This window comes from Rhinoderma darwinii, unplaced genomic scaffold (genome assembly GCF_050947455.1).
Source record: "Rhinoderma darwinii isolate aRhiDar2 unplaced genomic scaffold, aRhiDar2.hap1 Scaffold_657, whole genome shotgun sequence".
Lineage (NCBI taxonomy): Eukaryota > Metazoa > Chordata > Amphibia > Anura > Rhinodermatidae > Rhinoderma > Rhinoderma darwinii.
Window position 1 is genome coordinate 140,175 of NW_027464213.1, and position 19,026 is coordinate 159,200.

General features: G+C 50.5%; 1 protein-coding gene across 2 annotated transcripts in view; it reads left to right on the forward strand.

Moving 5' to 3' along the window:
* Positions 1–1,867, forward strand: part of LOC142727954 (heat shock factor 2-binding protein-like) — a 52,854-nt gene extending 50,987 nt beyond the window's left edge. For both annotated transcript variants that reach the window (XM_075849073.1, XM_075849074.1), the window contains exons 4-5: positions 809–958; positions 1,601–1,867. In XM_075849073.1, coding sequence (XP_075705188.1) covers positions 809–958; positions 1,601–1,780 — 330 coding nt within the window. In that variant the 3' untranslated portion in view covers positions 1,781–1,867. The remainder of the gene's footprint in view (positions 1–808; positions 959–1,600) is intronic.
* Positions 1,868–19,026: the final 17,159 nt, after the last annotated feature.

Here is a 19,026-nt window from a genome sequence, read left to right on the forward strand (position 1 = left end):
GGAGCTGGTGTCAGGTGAGGAGTGTGTGACAGGTGAGGAGTGTGACAGGACATGGAGCTTGTGTCAGGTGTGGAGTGTGTGATAGGATTTGGAGCTGGTGTCTGGTGAGGAGTGTGTGACAGGACATGGAGCTGGTGTCAGGTGAGGAGTGTGTGACAGGATGTGTAGAGCTGGTGTCAGGTGAGTGTGTGACAGGACGTGGAGCTGATGTCAGGTGAGGAGTGTGTGACAGGTGAGGAGTGTGTGACAGGACATGGAGCTTGTGTCAGGTGAGGAGTGTGTGATAGGATTTGGAGCTGGTGTCTGGTGAGGAGTGTGTGACAGGACATGGAGCTGGTGTCAGGTGAGGAGTGTGTGACAGGATGTGTAGAGCTGGTGTCAGGTGAGTGTGTGACAGGACGTGGAGCTGGTGTCAGGTGAGTGTGTGACAGGACGTGGAGCTGGTGTCAGGTGGGGAGTGTGTGACAGGATGTGTAGAGCTGGTGTCAGGTGAGTGTGTGACAGGACGTGGAGCTGGTGTCAGGTGAGGATTGCGTTACAGGATGTGGAGCTGGTGTCAGGTGGGGATTGCGTTACAGGATGTGGAGCTGGTGTCAGGTGGGGAGTGTGTGACAGGATGTGTAGAGCTGATGTCAGGTGAGTGTGTGACAGGATTTGGAGCTGGTGTCAGGTGAGGATTGCGTTACAGGATGTGGAGCTGGTGTCAGGTGGGGATTGTGTATCAGGACGTGGAGTTTGTGTTGTGTGGGGGGATGGTGTGGGGTACCTGTGGACAGCAGGGCTTACACTCTTGTCCATGTCTGTGCAGGAGAACCTGGCCCTGCTTCTCCAGGTCACTGAACTTCGAGAACAGTCCGTCCAGCAGGTCGACTTTTGCACTCAGATGGGGTCTGCACTGTGCACGCTACTTTGGGGAGTCTCTAACAGGGAGGAGACGGTGAAGAGCATCCTGGGAATGGTGAGTGGTAGAGAGGTGAGGACACCCAGAATATTCGCTCGCTGGGTGCAGAGAGGGATCGGGGGGTTGGAGCCTCGGACTTAAGGTTACTCAGTATTAATAACTGTCAGGAATCTCAGAGATTTGTCTCATCAGAATAGCTGAAAAGGTTTGTGCAGCTCCACCTGATAATGACTGCGCAGGACGAATCTCCACTCACAAACCCTACAAATCTGTGCTGACTGTGAGTAACGTGGCAGATGAGAGGCCTCTGCGTGCTGACTACGGGGGACGGTGAGGTCCTGTGCGGACTGTGGGGGGTGGTGAGGTCCTGTGCGGACTGTGGGGGGTGGTGAGGTCCTGTGCGGACTGTGGGGGGTGGTGAGGTCCTGTGCGGACTGTGGGGGGTGGTGAGGTCCTGTGCGGACTGTGGGGGGTGGTGAGGTCCTGTGCGGACTGTGGGGGGTGGTGAGATCCTGTGCGGACTGTGGGGGGTGGTGAGGTCCTGTGCAGACTGTGGGGGGTGGTGAGGTCCTGTGCGGACTGTGGGGGGTGGTGAGATCCTGTGCGGACTGTGGGGGGTGGTGAGGTCCTGTGCGGACTGCAGCAGGTTTCCGTCCCATTGTGATCATTCTCCTCTCTTCCTCTATCTTTTACCTGCAGGATAAGACCGCTGACTTCTTCATCTTGGCCGGCCAGACTGTGAGCAGTTTTGTGGAGACGCTTGTTGTCAATCAAGATGAGGACATGGAGGAAAGTCGCTTTGTTCTTGGTCTGGCGGGTACCATCACCAGTGAGTGCAGGGGTCTGACTAATCCTGAGCACAAAATGGTCAAGTGTTGACTGATGGCATAAGATAGATTATAATAAGTCTGGAGAAGTTCATGAGAACATCACATACGTGAAACATTAAAGATGTTCATATCCCAACCTCACGGCTTAATAAAAGAAATCCCCAGAACCGGAAATCAGCAAAAAGCTTCCATGACAGGTCAGACAGAAGAGTCAGATCAGTGTGGCCTCGATGACCACAAGAACGAACAGGCCCCAGTACCTGGTATCAGAGAAGCAGGGGCCACACATCACTCCATCGACACACGTGAGAGTGCCCCCACCTGTACCCCAGAGATGTGACTTCTATGATGTCCTCCTCAGATAACAGACAGTGTGTGACTCTCCTCAGATAACAGGCAGTGTGTGACTCCTCAGATAACAGGCAGTGTGTGACTCTCCTCAGATAACAGGCAGCGTGTGACTCCTCAGATATCAGGCAGTGTGTGACTCTCCTCAGATAACAGGCAGTGTGTGACTCTCCTCAGATAACAGGCAGTGTGTGACTCTCCTCAGATAACAGGCAGTGTGTGACTCCTCCTCAGATAACAGGCAGTGTGTGACTCTCCTCAGATAACAGGCAGTGTGTGACTCTTCTCAGATAACAGGCAGTGTGTGACTCCTCCTCAGATAACAGGCAGTGTGTGACTCTCCTCAGATAACAGGCAGCGTGTGACTCTCCTCAGATAACAGGCAGTGTGTGACTCTCCTCAGATAACAGGCAGTGTGTGACTCCTCCTCAGATAACAGGCAGTGTGTGACTTCTCCTCAGATAACAGGCAGTGTGTGACTCCTCAGATAACAGGCAGTGTGTGACTCCTCAGATAACAGGCAGTGTGTGACTCCTCAGATAACAGGCAGTGTGTGACTCTCCTCAGATAACAGGCAGTGTGTGACTCTCCTCAGATAACAGGCAGCGTGTGACTCTCCTCAGATAACAGGCAGTGTGTGACTCCTCCTCAGATAACAGGCAGCGTGTGACTCCTCAGATAACAGGCAGTGTGTGACTCCTCAGATAACAGGCAGTGTGTGACTCTCCTCAGATAACAGGCAGTGTGTGACTCTCCTCAGATAACAGGCAGTGTGTGACTCCTCCTCAGATAACAGGCAGTGTGTGACTCCTCAGATAACAGGCAGTGTGTGACTCCTCAGATAACAGGCAGTGTGTGACTCTCCTCAGATAACAGGCAGTGTGTGACTCTCCTCAGATAACAGGCAGCGTGTGACTCTCCTCAGATAACAGGCAGTGTGTGACTCCTCCTCAGATAACAGGCAGCGTGTGACTCCTCAGATAACAGGCAGTGTGTGACTCCTCAGATAACAGGCAGTGTGTGACTCTCCTCAGATAACAGGCAGTGTGTGACTCTCCTCAGATAACAGGCAGTGTGTGACTCCTCCTCAGATAACAGGCAGTGTGTGACTCCTCAGATAACAGGCAGTGTGTGACTCCTCAGATAACAGGCAGTGTGTGACTCCTCAGATAACAGGCAGTGTGTGACTCTCCTCAGATAACAGGCAGCGTGTGACTCTCCTCAGATAACAGGCAGTGTGTGACTCCTCCTCAGATAACAGGCAGCGTGTGACTCCTCGGATAACAGGCAGTGTGTGACTCCTCAGATAACAGGCAGTGTGTGACTCTCCTCAGATAACAGGCAGTGTGTGACTCTCCTCAGATAACAGGCAGTGTGTGACTCTCCTCAGATAACAGGCAGTGTGTGACTCTCCTCAGATAACAGGCAGTGTGTGACTCTCCTCAGATAACAGGCAGTGTGTGACTCCTCCTCAGATAACAGGCAGTGTGTGACTCTCCTCAGATAACAGGCAGTGTGTGACTCCTCCTCAGATAACAGGCAGTGTGTGACTCTTCTCAGATAACAGGCAGTGTGTGACTCCTCAGATAACAGGCAGTGTGTGACTCTCCTCAGATAACAGGCAGCGTGTGACTCTCCTCAGATAACAGGCAGCGTGTGACTCTCCTCAGATAACAGGCAGTGTGTGACTCCTCCTCAGATAACAGGCAGTGTGTGACTCCTCAGATAACAGGCAGTGTGTGACTCCTCAGATAACAGGCAGTGTGTGACTCCTCAGATAACAGGCAGTGTGTGACTCTCCTCAGATAACAGGCAGTGTGTGACTCTCCTCAGATAACAGGCAGCGTGTGACTCTCCTCAGATAAAAGGCAGTGTGTGACTCTCCTCAGATAACAGGCAGTGTGTGACTCCTCCTCAGATAACAGGCAGTGTGTGACTCTCCTCAGATAACAGGCAGCGTGTGACTCTCCTCAGATAAAAGGCAGTGTGTGACTCTCCTCAGATAACAGGCAGTGTGTGACTCCTCCTCAGATAACAGGCAGCGTGTGACTCCTCAGATAACAGGCAGTGTGTGACTCCTCAGATAACAGGCAGTGTGTGACTCTCCTCAGATAACAGGCAGTGTGTGACTCTCCTCAGATAACAGGCAGTGTGTGACTCTCCTCAGATAACAGGCAGTGTGTGACTCTCCTCAGATAACAGGCAGTGTGTGACTCTCCTCAGATAACAGGCAGTGTGTGACTCCTCATATAACAGGCAGTGTGTGACTCCTCAGATAACAGGCAGTGTGTGACTCTCCTCAGATAACAGGCAGTGTGTGACTCTCCTCAGATAACAGGCAGTGTGTGACTCTCCTCAGATAACAGGCAGTGTGTGACTCTCCTCAGATAAACGGCAGTGTGTGACTTTTCAGATAACAGGCAGTGTGTGACTCTCCTCAGATAACAGGCAGTGTGTGACTCTCCTCAGATAACAGGCAGTGTGTGACTCCTCAGATAACAGGCAGTGTGTGACTCCTCAGATAACAGGCAGTGTGTGACTCTCCTCAGATAACAGGCAGTGTGTGACTCTCCTCAGATAACAGGCAGTGTGTGACTCTCCTCAGATAACAGGCAGTGTGTGACTCTCCTCAGATAAACGTCAGTGTGTGACTTTTCAGATAACAGGCAGTGTGTGACTCTCCTCAGATAACAGGCAGTGTGTGACTCCTCAGATAACAGGCAGTGTGTGACTCCTCCTCAGATAACAGGCAGTGTTTGACTCTCCTCAGATAACAGACAGTGTGTGACTCTCCTCAGATAACAGGCAGTGTGTGACTCCTCAGATAACAGGCAGTGTGTGACTCTCCTCAGATAACAGGCAGTGTGTGACTCCTCAGATAACAGGCAGTGTGTGACTCTCCTCAGATAACAGGCAGTGTGTGACTCTCCTCAGATAAACGGCAGTGTGTGACTTTTCAGATAACAGGCAGTGTGTGACTCTCCTCAGATAACAGGCAGTGTGTGACTCCTCAGATAACAGGCAGTGTGTGACTCTCCTCAGATAACAGGCAGTGTGTGACTCTCCTCAGATAAACGGCAGTGTGTGACTTTTCAGATAACAGGCAGTGTGTGACTCTCCTCAGATAACAGGCAGTGTGTGACTCCTCAGATAACAGGCAGTGTGTGACTCCTCAGATAACAGGCAGTGTGTGACTCTCCTCAGATAACAGGCAGTGTGTGACTCTCCTCAGATAACAGGCAGCGTGTGACTCTCCTCAGATAAAAGGCAGTGTGTGACTCTCCTCAGATAACAGGCAGTGTGTGACTCCTCCTCAGATAACAGGCAGTGTGTGACTCTCCTCAGATAACAGGCAGCGTGTGACTCTCCTCAGATAAAAGGCAGTGTGTGACTCTCCTCAGATAACAGGCAGTGTGTGACTCCTCCTCAGATAACAGGCAGCGTGTGACTCCTCAGATAACAGGCAGTGTGTGACTCCTCAGATAACAGGCAGTGTGTGACTCTCCTCAGATAACAGGCAGTGTGTGACTCTCCTCAGATAACAGGCAGTGTGTGACTCTCCTCAGATAACAGGCAGTGTGTGACTCTCCTCAGATAACAGGCAGTGTGTGACTCTCCTCAGATAACAGGCAGTGTGTGACTCCTCAGATAACAGGCAGTGTGTGACTCCTCAGATAACAGGCAGTGTGTGACTCTCCTCAGATAACAGGCAGTGTGTGACTCTCCTCAGATAACAGGCAGTGTGTGACTCTCCTCAGATAACAGGCAGTGTGTGACTCTCCTCAGATAAACGGCAGTGTGTGACTTTTCAGATAACAGGCAGTGTGTGACTCTCCTCAGATAACAGGCAGTGTGTGACTCTCCTCAGATAACAGGCAGTGTGTGACTCCTCAGATAACAGGCAGTGTGTGACTCCTCAGATAACAGGCAGTGTGTGACTCTCCTCAGATAACAGGCAGTGTGTGACTCTCCTCAGATAACAGGCAGTGTGTGACTCTCCTCAGATAACAGGCAGTGTGTGACTCTCCTCAGATAAACGGCAGTGTGTGACTTTTCAGATAACAGGCAGTGTGTGACTCTCCTCAGATAACAGGCAGTGTGTGACTCCTCAGATAACAGGCAGTGTGTGACTCCTCCTCAGATAACAGGCAGTGTTTGACTCTCCTCAGATAACAGACAGTGTGTGACTCTCCTCAGATAACAGGCAGTGTGTGACTCCTCAGATAACAGGCAGTGTGTGACTCTCCTCAGATAACAGGCAGTGTGTGACTCCTCAGATAACAGGCAGTGTGTGACTCTCCTCAGATAACAGGCAGTGTGTGACTCTCCTCAGATAAACGGCAGTGTGTGACTTTTCAGATAACAGGCAGTGTGTGACTCTCCTCAGATAACAGGCAGTGTGTGACTCCTCAGATAACAGGCAGTGTGTGACTCCTCCTCAGATAACAGGCAGTGTTTGACTCTCCTCAGATAACAGACAGTGTGTGACTCTCCTCAGATAACAGGCAGTGTGTGACTCCTCAGATAACAGGCAGTGTGTGACTCTCCTCAGATAACAGGCAGTGTGTGACTCCTCAGATAACAGGCAGTGTGTGACTCCTCAGATAACAGGCAGTGTGTGACTCCTCAGATAACAGGCAGTGTGTGACTCTCCTCAGATAACAGGCAGTGTGTGACTCTCCTCAGATAACAGGCAGTGTGTGACTCCTCAGATAACAGGCAGCGTGTGACTTCTCCTCAGATAACAGGCAGTGTGTGACTCCTCCTCAGATAACAGGCAGTATGTGACTCTCCTCAGATAACAGGCAGTGTGTGACTCCTCCTCAGATAACAGGCAGTGTGTGACTCCTCAGATAACAGGCAGTGTGTGACTCCTCCTCAGATAACAGGCAGTGTGTGACTCTCCTCAGATAACAGGCAGTGTGTGACTCCTCCTCAGATAACAGGCAGTGTGTGACTCCTCCTCAGATAACAGGCAGTGTGTGACTCTCCTCAGATAACAGGCAGTGTGTGACTCCTCAGATAACAGGCAGTGTGTGACTTCTCCTCAGATAACAGGCAGTGTGTGACTCTCCTCAGATAACAGGCAGTGTGTGACTCCTCAGATAACAGGCAGCGTGTGACTCCTCAGATAACAGGCAGTGTGTGACTCCTCCTCAGATAACAGGCAGTGTGTGACTCTCCTCAGATAACAGGCAGTATGTGACTCCTCCTCAGATAACAGGCAGTGTGTGACTCCTCCTCAGATAACAGGCAGTGTGTGACTCCTCCTCAGATAACAGGCAGTGTGTGACTCTCCTCAGATAACAGGCAGCGTGTGACTTTCCTCAGATAACAGGCAGTGTGTGACTCCTCAGATAACAGGCAGCGTGTGACTCCTCAGATAACAGGCAGTGTGTGACTTCTCATATAACAGGCAGTGTGTGACTCTCCTCAGATAACAGGCAGTGTGTGACTCTCCTCAGATAACAGGCAGTGTGTGACTCCTCAGATAACAGGCAGCGTGTGACTCCTCAGATAACAGGCAGTGTGTGACTCCTCCTCAGATAAACGGCAGTGTGTGACTTTTCAGATAACAGGCAGTGTGTGACTCTCCTCAGATAACAGGCAGTGTGTGACTCCTCCTCAGATAACAAGCAGTGTGTGACTCCTCAGATAACAGGCAGTGTGTGACTCTCAGATAACAGGCAGTGTGTGACTCTCCTCAGATAACAAGCAGTGTGTGACTCTCCTCAGATAACAGGCAGTGTGTGACTCAGATAACAGGCAGCGTGTGACTCCTCAGATAACAGGCAGTGTGTGACTCCTCAGATAAACGGCAGTGTGTGACTTTTCAGATAACAGGCAGCGTGTGACTCTCCTCAGATAACAGGCAGTGTGTGACTCCTCCTCAGATAACAAGCAGTGTGTGACTCCTCAGATAACAGGCAGTGTGTGACTCTCAGATAACAGGCAGTGTGTGACTCTCCTCAGATAACAAGCAGTGTGTGACTCTCCTCAGATAACAGGCAGTGTGTGACTCAGATAACAGGCAGCGTGTGACTCCTCAGATAACAGGCAGTGTGTGACTCCTCAGATAACAGGCAGTGTGTGACTCTCCTCAGATAACAGGCAGTGTGTGACTCTCCTCAGATAACAGGCAGTGTGTGACTCCTCAGATAACAGGCAGCGTGTGACTCCTCAGATAACAGGCAGTGTGTGACTCCTCCTCAGATAACAGGCAGTGTGTGACTCTCCTCAGATAACAGGCAGTGTGTGACTCTCCTCAGATATCAGACAGTGTGTGACTCTCCTCAGATAACAGGCAGTGTGTGACTCCTCAGATTACAGGCAGTGTGTGACTCTTCTCAGATAACAGGCAGTGTGTGACTCTCCTCAGATAACAGGCAGCGTGTGACTCTTCAGATAACAGGCAGCGTGTCACTCTTCAGATAACAGGCAGTGTCTGACTCTCCTCAGATAACAGGCAGTGTGTGACTCCTCCTCAGATAACAGGCAGTGTGTGACTCCTCCTCAGATAACAGGCAGTGTGTGACTCTCCTCAGATAACAGGCAGTGTGTGACTCTCCTCAGATAACAGGCAGTGTGTGACTCCTCCTCAGATAACAGGCAGTATGTGACTCCTCAGATAACAGGCAGTGTGTGACTCTTCTCAGATAACAGGCAGTGTGTGACTCTCCTCAGATAACAGGCAGCGTGTGACTCTTCAGATAACAGGCAGTGTGTCACTCTTCAGATAATAGGCAGTGTCTGACTCTCCTCAGATAACAGGCAGTGTGTGACTCCTCCTCAGATAACAGGCAGTGTGTGACTCCTCCTCAGATAACAGGCAGTGTGTGACTCTCCTCAGATAACAGGCAGTGTGTGACTCTCCTCAGATAACAGGCAGTGTGTGACTCCTCCTCAGATAACAGGCAGTATGTGACTCTCCTCAGATAACAGGCAGTGTGTGACTCTCCTCAGATAACAGGCAGTGTGTGACTCTCCTCAGATAACAGGCAGTGTGTGACTCTCTTCAGATAACAGGCAGCATGTGACTCTTCAGATAACAGGCAGTGTGTGACTCCTCCTCAGATAACAGGCAGTGTGTGACTCCTCCTCAGATAACAGGCAGTGTGTGACTCTCCTCAGATAACAGGCAGTGTCTGACTCTCCTCAGATAACAGGCACTGTTTAACTCCTCCTCAGATAACAGGCAGTGTGTGACTCTCCTCAGATAACAGGCAGCGTGTGACTCTCCTCAGATAACAGGCAGCGTGTGACTCTCCTCAGATAACAGGCAGCGTGTGACTCTTCAGATAACAGACAGTGTGTGACTCTTCAGATAACAGGCAGTGTGTGACTCCTCCTCAGATAACAGCCAGTGTGTGACTCCTCAGATAACAGGCAGTGTCTGACTCTCCTCAGATAACAGGCAGTGTGTGACTCCTCCTCAGATAACAGGCAGTGTGTGACTCTCCTCAGATAACAGGCAGTGTGTGACTCCTCCTCAGATAACAGGCAGTGTGTGACTCTCCTCAGATAACAGGCAGTGTGTGACTCTCTTTAAATAACAGGCAGTGTGTGACTCTCCTCAGATAACAGGCAGTGTGTGACTCTTCTCAGATAACAGGCAGTGTGTGACTCCTCCTCAGATAACAGGCAGTGTGTGACTCTCCTCAGATAACAGGCAGTGTGTGACTCCTCCTCAGATAACAGGCAGTGTGTGACTCTCCTCAGATAACAGGCAGTGTGTGACTCTCTTTAAATAACAGGCAGTGTGTGACTCTCCTCAGATAACAGGCAGTGTGTGACTCTCCTCAGATAACAGGCAGTGTGTGACTCTCCTCAGATAACAGGCAGTGTGTGACTCTCCTCAGATAACAGGCAGTGTGTGACTGCTCCTCAGATAACAGGCAGTGTGTGACTCTCCTCAGATAACAGGCAGTGTGTGACTCTCCTCAGATAACAGGCAGTGTGTGACTCTCCTCAGATAACAGGCAGTGTGTGACTCTCAGATAACAGGCAGTGTGTGACTCTCCTCAGATAACAGGCAGCGTGTGACTCTCCTCAGATAACAGGCAGCGTGTGACTCTCCTCAGATAACAGGCAGTGTGTGGCTCCTCAGATAACAGGCAGTGTGTGACTCTCCTCAGATAACAGGCAGTGTGTGACTCCTCCTCAGATAACAGGCAGTGTGTGACTCTCCTCAGATAACAGGCAGTGTGTGACTCCTCAGATAACAAGCAGTGTGTGACTCCTCAGATAACAGGCAGTGTGTGACTCCTCAGATAACAGGCAGTGTGTGACTCTCCTCAGATAACAGGCAGTGTGTGACTCTCCTCAGATAACAGGCAGTGTGTGACTCCTCAGATAACAGGCAGCCTGTGACTTCTCCTCAGATAACAGGCAGTGTGTGACTCCTCCTCAGATAACAGGCAGTATGTGACTCTCCTCAGATAACAGGCAGTGTGTGACTCCTCCTCAGATAACAGGCAGTGTGTGACTCCTCAGATAACAGGCAGTGTGTGACTCCTCCTCAGATAACAGGCAGTGTGTGACTCTCCTCAGATAACAGGCAGTTCGTGACTCCTCCTCAGATAACAGGCAGTGTGTGACTCCTCCTCAGATAACAGGCAGTGTGTGACTCTCCTCAGATAACAGGCAGTGTGTGACTCCTCAGATAACAGGCAGTGTGTGACTCCTCAGATAACAGGCAGTGTGTGACTTCTCCTCAGATAACAGGCAGTGTGTGACTCCTCAGATAACAGGCAGCGTGTGACTCCTCAGATAACAGGCAGTGTGTGACTCCTCCTCAGATAACAGGCAGTGTGTGACTCTCCTCACATAACAGGCAGTATGTGACTCCTCCTCAGATAACAGGCAGTGTGTGACTCCTCCTCAGATAACAGGCAGTGTGTGACTCTACTCAGATAAACGGCAGTGTGTGACTCCTCAGATAACAGGCAGTGTGTGACTCTCCTCAGATAACAGGCAGTGTGTGACTCCTCCTCAGATAACAGGCAGTGTGTGACTCCTCCTCAGATAACAGGCAGTGTGTGACTCTCCTCAGATAACAGGCAGTGTGTGACTCTCCTCAGATAACAGGCAGTGTGTGACTCTCAGATAACAGGCAGTGTGTGACTCTCCTCAGATAACAGGCAGCGTGTGACTCTCCTCAGATAACAGGCAGTGTGTGGCTCCTCAGATAACAGGCAGTGTGTGACTCTCCTCAGATAACAGGCAGTGTGTGACTCCTCCTCAGATAACAGGCAGTGTTTGACTCTCCTCAGATAACAGACAGTGTGTGACTCTCCTCAGATAACAGGCAGTGTGTGACTCCTCAGATAACAGGCAGTGTGTGACTCTCCTCAGATAACAGGCAGTGTGTGACTCCTCAGATAACAGGCAGTGTGTGACTCCTCAGATAACAGGCAGTGTGTGACTCCTCAGATAACAGGCAGTGTGTGACTCTCCTCAGATAACAGGCAGTGTGTGACTCTCCTCAGATAACAGGCAGTGTGTGACTCTCCTCAGATAACAGGCAGTGTGTGACTCTCCTCAGATAACAGGCAGTGTGTGACTCCTCAGATAACAGGCAGCCTGTGACTTCTCCTCAGATAACAGGCAGTGTGTGACTCCTCCTCAGATAACAGGCAGTATGTGACTCTCCTCAGATAACAGGCAGTGTGTGACTCCTCCTCAGATAACAGGCAGTGTGTGACTCCTCCTCAGATAACAGGCAGTGTGTGACTCTCCTCAGATAACAGGCAGTGTGTGACTCCTCCTCAGATAACAGGCAGTGTGTGACTCCTCCTCAGATAACAGGCAGTGTGTGACTCTCCTCAGATAACAGGCAGTGTGTGACTCCTCAGATAACAGGCAGTGTGTGACTTCTCCTCAGATAACAGGCAGTGTGTGACTCTCCTCAGATAACAGGCAGTGTGTGACTCCTCAGATAACAGGCAGCGTGTGACTCCTCAGATAACAGGCAGTGTGTGACTCCTCCTCAGATAACAGGCAGTGTGTGACTCTCCTCAGATAACAGGCAGTATGTGACTCCTCCTCAGATAACAGGCAGTGTGTGACTCCTCCTCAGATAACAGGCAGTGTGTGACTCTACTCAGTTAAATGGCAGTGTGTGACTCCTCAGATAACAGGCAGTGTGTGACTCTCCTCAGATAACAGGCAGTGTGTGACTCCTCCTCAGATAACAGGCAGTGTGTGACTCCTCCTCAGATAACAGGCAGTGTGTGACTCTCCTCAGATAACAGGCAGTGTGTGACTCTCCTCAGATAACAGGCAGCGTGTGACTTTCCTCAGATAACAGGCAGTGTGTGACTCCTCAGATAACAGGCAGCGTGTGACTCCTCAGATAACAGGCAGTGTGTGACTCCTCATATAACAGGCAGTGTGTGACTCTCCTCAGATAACAGGCAGTGTGTGACTCTCCTCAGATAACAGGCAGTGTGTGACTCCTCAGATAACAGGCAGCGTGTGACTCCTCAGATAACAGGCAGTGTGTGACTCCTCCTCAGATAAACGGCAGTGTGTGACTTTTCAGATAACAGGCAGTGTGTGACTCTCCTCAGATAACAGGCAGTGTGTGACTCCTCCTCAGATAACAGGCAGTGTGTGACTCCTCAGATAACAGGCAGTGTGTGACTCTCAGATAACAGGCAGTGTGTGACTCTCCTCAGATAACAAGCAGTGTGTGACTCTCCTCAGATAACAGGCAGTGTGTGACTCAGATAACAGGCAGCGTGTGACTCCTCAGATAACAGGCAGTGTGTGACTCCTCAGATAACAGGCAGTGTGTGACTCTCCTCAGATAACAGGCAGTGTGTGACTCTCCTCAGATAACAGGCAGTGTGTGACTCCTCAGATAACAGGCAGCGTGTGACTCCTCAGATAACAGGCAGTGTGTGACTCCTCCTCAGATAACAGGCAGTGTGTGACTCCTCAGATAACAGGCAGTGTGTGACTCTCCTCAGATAACAGGCAGTGTGTGACTCTCCTCAGATATCAGACAGTGTGTGACTCTCCTCAGATAACAGGCAGTGTGTGACTCCTCAGATTACAGGCAGTGTGTGACTCTTCTCAGATAACAGGCAGTGTGTGACTCTCCTCAGATAACAGGCAGCGTGTGACTCTTCAGATAACAGGCAGCGTGTCACTCTTCAGATAACAGGCAGTGTCTGACTCTCCTCAGATAACAGGCAGTGTGTGACTCCTCCTCAGATAACAGGCAGTGTGTGACTCTACTCAGATAAACGGCAGTGTGTGACTCCTCAGATAACAGGCAGTGTGTGACTCTCCTCAGATAACAGGCAGTGTGTGACTCCTCCTCAGATAACAGGCAGTGTGTGACTCCTCCTCAGATAACAGGCAGTGTGTGACTCCTCAGATAACAGGCAGCGTGTGACTCCTCAGATAACAGGCAGTGTGTGACTCCTCATATAACAGGCAGTGTGTGACTCTCCTCAGATAACAGGCAGTGTGTGACTCTCAGATAACAGGCAGTGTGTGACTCCTCAGATAACAGGCAGCGTGTGACTCCTCAGATAACAGGCAGTGTGTGACTCCTCCTCAGATAACAGGCAGTGTGTGACTCCTCCTCAGATAAACGGCAGTGTGTGACTCTCCTCAGATAACAGGCAGTGTGTGACTCTCCTCAGATAACAGGCAGTGTGTGACTCCTCAGATAACAGGCAGTGTGTGACTCTGCTCAGATAACAGGCAGTGTGTGACTCCTCAGATAACAGGCAGTGTCTGACTCTCCTCAGATAACAGGCAGTGTGTGACTCCTCCTCAGATAACAGGCAGTGTGTGACTCTCCTCAGATAACAGGCAGTGTGTGACTCCTCCTCAGATAACAGGCAGTGTGTGACTCTCCTCAGATAACAGGCAGTGTGTGACTCTCTTTAAATAACAGGCAGTGTGTGACTCTCCTCAGATAACAGGCAGTGTGTGACTCTTCTCAGATAACAGGCAGTGTGTGACTCCTCCTCAGATAACAGGCAGTGTGTGACTCTCCTCAGATAACAGGCAGTGTGTGACTCCTCCTCAGATAACAGGCAGTGTGTGACTCTCCTCAGATAACAGGCAGTGTGTGACTCTCTTTAAATAACAGGCAGTGTGTGACTCTCCTCAGATAACAGGCAGTGTGTGACTCTCCTCAGATAACAGGCAGTGTGTGACTCTCCTCAGATAACAGGCAGTGTGTGACTCTCCTCAGATAACAGGCAGTGTGTGACTGCTCCTCAGATAACAGGCAGTGTGTGACTCTCCTCAGATAACAGGCAGTGTGTGACTCTCCTCAGATAACAGGCAGTGTGTGACTCTCCTCAGATAACAGGCAGTGTGTGACTCTCAGATAACAGGCAGTGTGTGACTCTCCTCAGATAACAGGCAGCGTGTGACTCTCCTCAGATAACAGGCAGCGTGTGACTCTCCTCAGATAACAGGCAGTGTGTGGCTCCTCAGATAACAGGCAGTGTGTGACTCTCCTCAGATAACAGGCAGTGTGTGACTCCTCCTCAGATAACAGGCAGTGTGTGACTCTCCTCAGATAACAGGCAGTGTGTGACTCCTCAGATAACAAGCAGTGTGTGACTCCTCAGATAACAGGCAGTGTGTGACTCCTCAGATAACAGGCAGTGTGTGACTCTCCTCAGATAACAGGCAGTGTGTGACTCTCCTCAGATAACAGGCAGTGTGTGACTCCTCAGATAACAGGCAGCCTGTGACTTCTCCTCAGATAACAGGCAGTGTGTGACTCCTCCTCAGATAACAGGCAGTATGTGACTCTCCTCAGATAACAGGCAGTGTGTGACTCCTCCTCAGATAACAGGCAGTGTGTGACTCCTCAGATAACAGGCAGTGTGTGACTCCTCCTCAGATAACAGGCAGTGTGTGACTCTCCTCAGATAACAGGCAGTTCGTGACTCCTCCTCAGATAACAGGCAGTGTGTGACTCCTCCTCAGATAACAGGCAGTGTGTGACTCTCCTCAGATAACAGGCAGTGTGTGACTCCTCAGATAACAGGCAGTGTGTGACTCCTCAGATAACAGGCAGTGTGTGACTTCTCCTCAGATAACAGGCAGTGTGTGACTCCTCAGATAACAGGCAGCGTGTGACTCCTCAGATAACAGGCAGTGTGTGACTCCTCCTCAGATAACAGGCAGTGTGTGACTCTCCTCACATAACAGGCAGTATGTGACTCCTCCTCAGATAACAGGCAGTGTGTGACTCCTCCTCAGATAACAGGCAGTGTGTGACTCTACTCAGATAAACGGCAGTGTGTGACTCCTCAGATAACAGGCAGTGTGTGACTCTCCTCAGATAACAGGCAGTGTGTGACTCCTCCTCAGATAACAGGCAGTGTGTGACTCCTCCTCAGATAACAGGCAGTGTGTGACTCTCCTCAGATAACAGGCAGTGTGTGACTCTCCTCAGATAACAGGCAGTGTGTGACTCTCAGATAACAGGCAGTGTGTGACTCTCCTCAGATAACAGGCAGCGTGTGACTCTCCTCAGATAACAGGCAGTGTGTGGCTCCTCAGATAACAGGCAGTGTGTGACTCTCCTCAGATAACAGGCAGTGTGTGACTCCTCCTCAGATAACAGGCAGTGTTTGACTCTCCTCAGATAACAGACAGTGTGTGACTCTCCTCAGATAACAGGCAGTGTGTGACTCCTCAGATAACAGGCAGTGTGTGACTCTCCTCAGATAACAGGCAGTGTGTGACTCCTCAGATAACAGGCAGTGTGTGACTCCTCAGATAACAGGCAGTGTGTGACTCCTCAGATAACAGGCAGTGTGTGACTCTCCTCAGATAACAGGCAGTGTGTGACTCTCCTCAGATAACAGGCAGTGTGTGACTCTCCTCAGATAACAGGCAGTGTGTGACTCTCCTCAGATAACAGGCAGTGTGTGACTCCTCAGATAACAGGCAGCCTGTGACTTCTCCTCAGATAACAGGCAGTGTGTGACTCCTCCTCAGATAACAGGCAGTATGTGACTCTCCTCAGATAACAGGCAGTGTGTGACTCCTCCTCAGATAACAGGCAGTGTGTGACTCCTCCTCAGATAACAGGCAGTGTGTGACTCTCCTCAGATAACAGGCAGTGTGTGACTCCTCCTCAGATAACAGGCAGTGTGTGACTCCTCCTCAGATAACAGGCAGTGTGTGACTCTCCTCAGATAACAGGCAGTGTGTGACTCCTCAGATAACAGGCAGTGTGTGACTTCTCCTCAGATAACAGGCAGTGTGTGACTCTCCTCAGATAACAGGCAGTGTGTGACTCCTCAGATAACAGGCAGCGTGTGACTCCTCAGATAACAGGCAGTGTGTGACTCCTCCTCAGATAACAGGCAGTGTGTGACTCTCCTCAGATAACAGGCAGTATGTGACTCCTCCTCAGATAACAGGCAGTGTGTGACTCCTCCTCAGATAACAGGCAGTGTGTGACTCTACTCAGTTAAATGGCAGTGTGTGACTCCTCAGATAACAGGCAGTGTGTGACTCTCCTCAGATAACAGGCAGTGTGTGACTCCTCCTCAGATAACAGGCAGTGTGTGACTCCTCCTCAGATAACAGGCAGTGTGTGACTCTCCTCAGATAACAGGCAGTGTGTGACTCTCCTCAGATAACAGGCAGCGTGTGACTTTCCTCAGATAACAGGCAGTGTGTGACTCCTCAGATAACAGGCAGCGTGTGACTCCTCAGATAACAGGCAGTGTGTGACTCCTCATATAACAGGCAGTGTGTGACTCTCCTCAGATAACAGGCAGTGTGTGACTCTCCTCAGATAACAGGCAGTGTGTGACTCCTCAGATAACAGGCAGCGTGTGACTCCTCAGATAACAGGCAGTGTGTGACTCCTCCTCAGATAAACGGCAGTGTGTGACTTTTCAGATAACAGGCAGTGTGTGACTCTCCTCAGATAACAGGCAGTGTGTGACTCCTCCTCAGATAACAGGCAGTGTGTGACTCCTCAGATAACAGGCAGTGTGTGACTCTCAGATAACAGGCAGTGTGTGACTCTCCTCAGATAACAAGCAGTGTGTGACTCTCCTCAGATAACAGGCAGTGTGTGACTCAGATAACAGGCAGCGTGTGACTCCTCAGATAACAGGCAGTGTGTGACTCCTCAGATAACAGGCAGTGTGTGACTCTCCTCAGATAACAGGCAGTGTGTGACTCTCCTCAGATAACAGGCAGTGTGTGACTCCTCAGATAACAGGCAGCGTGTGACTCCTCAGATAACAGGCAGTGTGTGACTCCTCCTCAGATAACAGGCAGTGTGTGACTCCTCAGATAACAGGCAGTGTGTGACTCTCCTCAGATAACAGGCAGTGTGTGACTCTCCTCAGATATCAGACAGTGTGTGACTCTCCTCAGATAACAGGCAGTGTGTGACTCCTCAGATTACAGGCAGTGTGTGACTCTTCTCAGATAACAGGCAGTGTGTGACTCTCCTCAGATAACAGGCAGCGTGTGACTCTTCAGATAACAGGCAGCGTGTCACTCTTCAGATAACAGGCAGTGTCTGACTCTCCTCAGATAACAGGCAGTGTGTGACTCCTCCTCAGATAACAGGCAGTGTGTGACTCTACTCAGATAAACGGCAGTGTGTGACTCCTCAGATAACAGGCAGTGTGTGACTCTCCTCAGATAACAGGCAGTGTGTGACTCCTCCTCAGATAACAGGCAGTGTGTGACTCCTCCTCAGATAACAGGCAGTGTGTGACTCCTCAGATAACAGGCAGCGTGTGACTCCTCAGATAACAGGCAGTGTGTGACTCCTCATATAACAGGCAGTGTGTGACTCTCCTCAGATAACAGGCAGTGTGTGACTCTCAGATAACAGGCAGTGTGTGACTCCTCAGATAACAGGCAGCGTGTGACTCCTCAGATAACAGGCAGTGTGTGACTCCTCCTCAGATAACAGGCAGTGTGTGACTCCTCCTCAGATAAACGGCAGTGTGTGACTCTCCTCAGATAACAGGCAGTGTGTGACTCTCCTCAGATAACAGGCAGTGTGTGACTCCTCAGATAACAGGCAGTGTGTGACTCTGCTCAGATAACAGGCAGTGTGTGACTCTCCTCAGATAACAGGCAAGGTGTGACTCTCCTCAGATAACAGGCAGCATGTGACTCTTCAGATAACAGGCAGTGTGTGACTCTTCAGATAACAGGCAGTGTGTGACTCCTCCTCAGATAACAGGCAGTGTGTGACTCCTCCTCAGATAACAGGCAGTGTGTGACTCTCCTCAGATAACAGGCAGTGTGTGAATCCTCATATAACAGGCAGTGTGTGACTCTCCTCAGATAACAGGCAGTGTGTGACTCTCCTCAGATAACAGGCAGTGTGTGACTCCTCAGATAACAGGCAGCGTGTGACTCCTCAGATAACAGGCAGTGTGTGACTCCTCCTCAGATAAACGGCAGTGTGTGACTTTTCAGATAACAGGCAGTGTGTGACTCTCCTCAGATAACAGGCAGTGTGTGACTCCTCAGATAACAGGCAGTGTGTGACTCCTCCTCAGATAACAGGCAGTGTTTGACTCTCCTCAGATAACAGACAGTGTGTGACTCTCCTCAGATAACAGGCAGTGTGTGACTCCTCAGATAACAGGCAGTGTGTGACTCTCCTCAGATAACAGGCAGTGTGTGACTCCTCAGATAACAGGCAGTGTGTGACTCCTCAGATAACAGGCAGTGTGTGACTCCTCAGATAACAGGCAGTGTGTGACTCTCCTCAGATAACAGGCAGTGTGTGACTCTCCTCAGATAACAGGCAGTGTGTGACTCCTCAGATAACAGGCAGCGTGTGACTTCTCCTCAGATAACAGGCAGTGTGTGACTCCTCCTCAGATAACAGGCAGTATGTGACTCTCCTCAGATAACAGGCAGTGTGTGACTCCTCCTCAGATAACAGGCAGTGTGTGACTCCTCCTC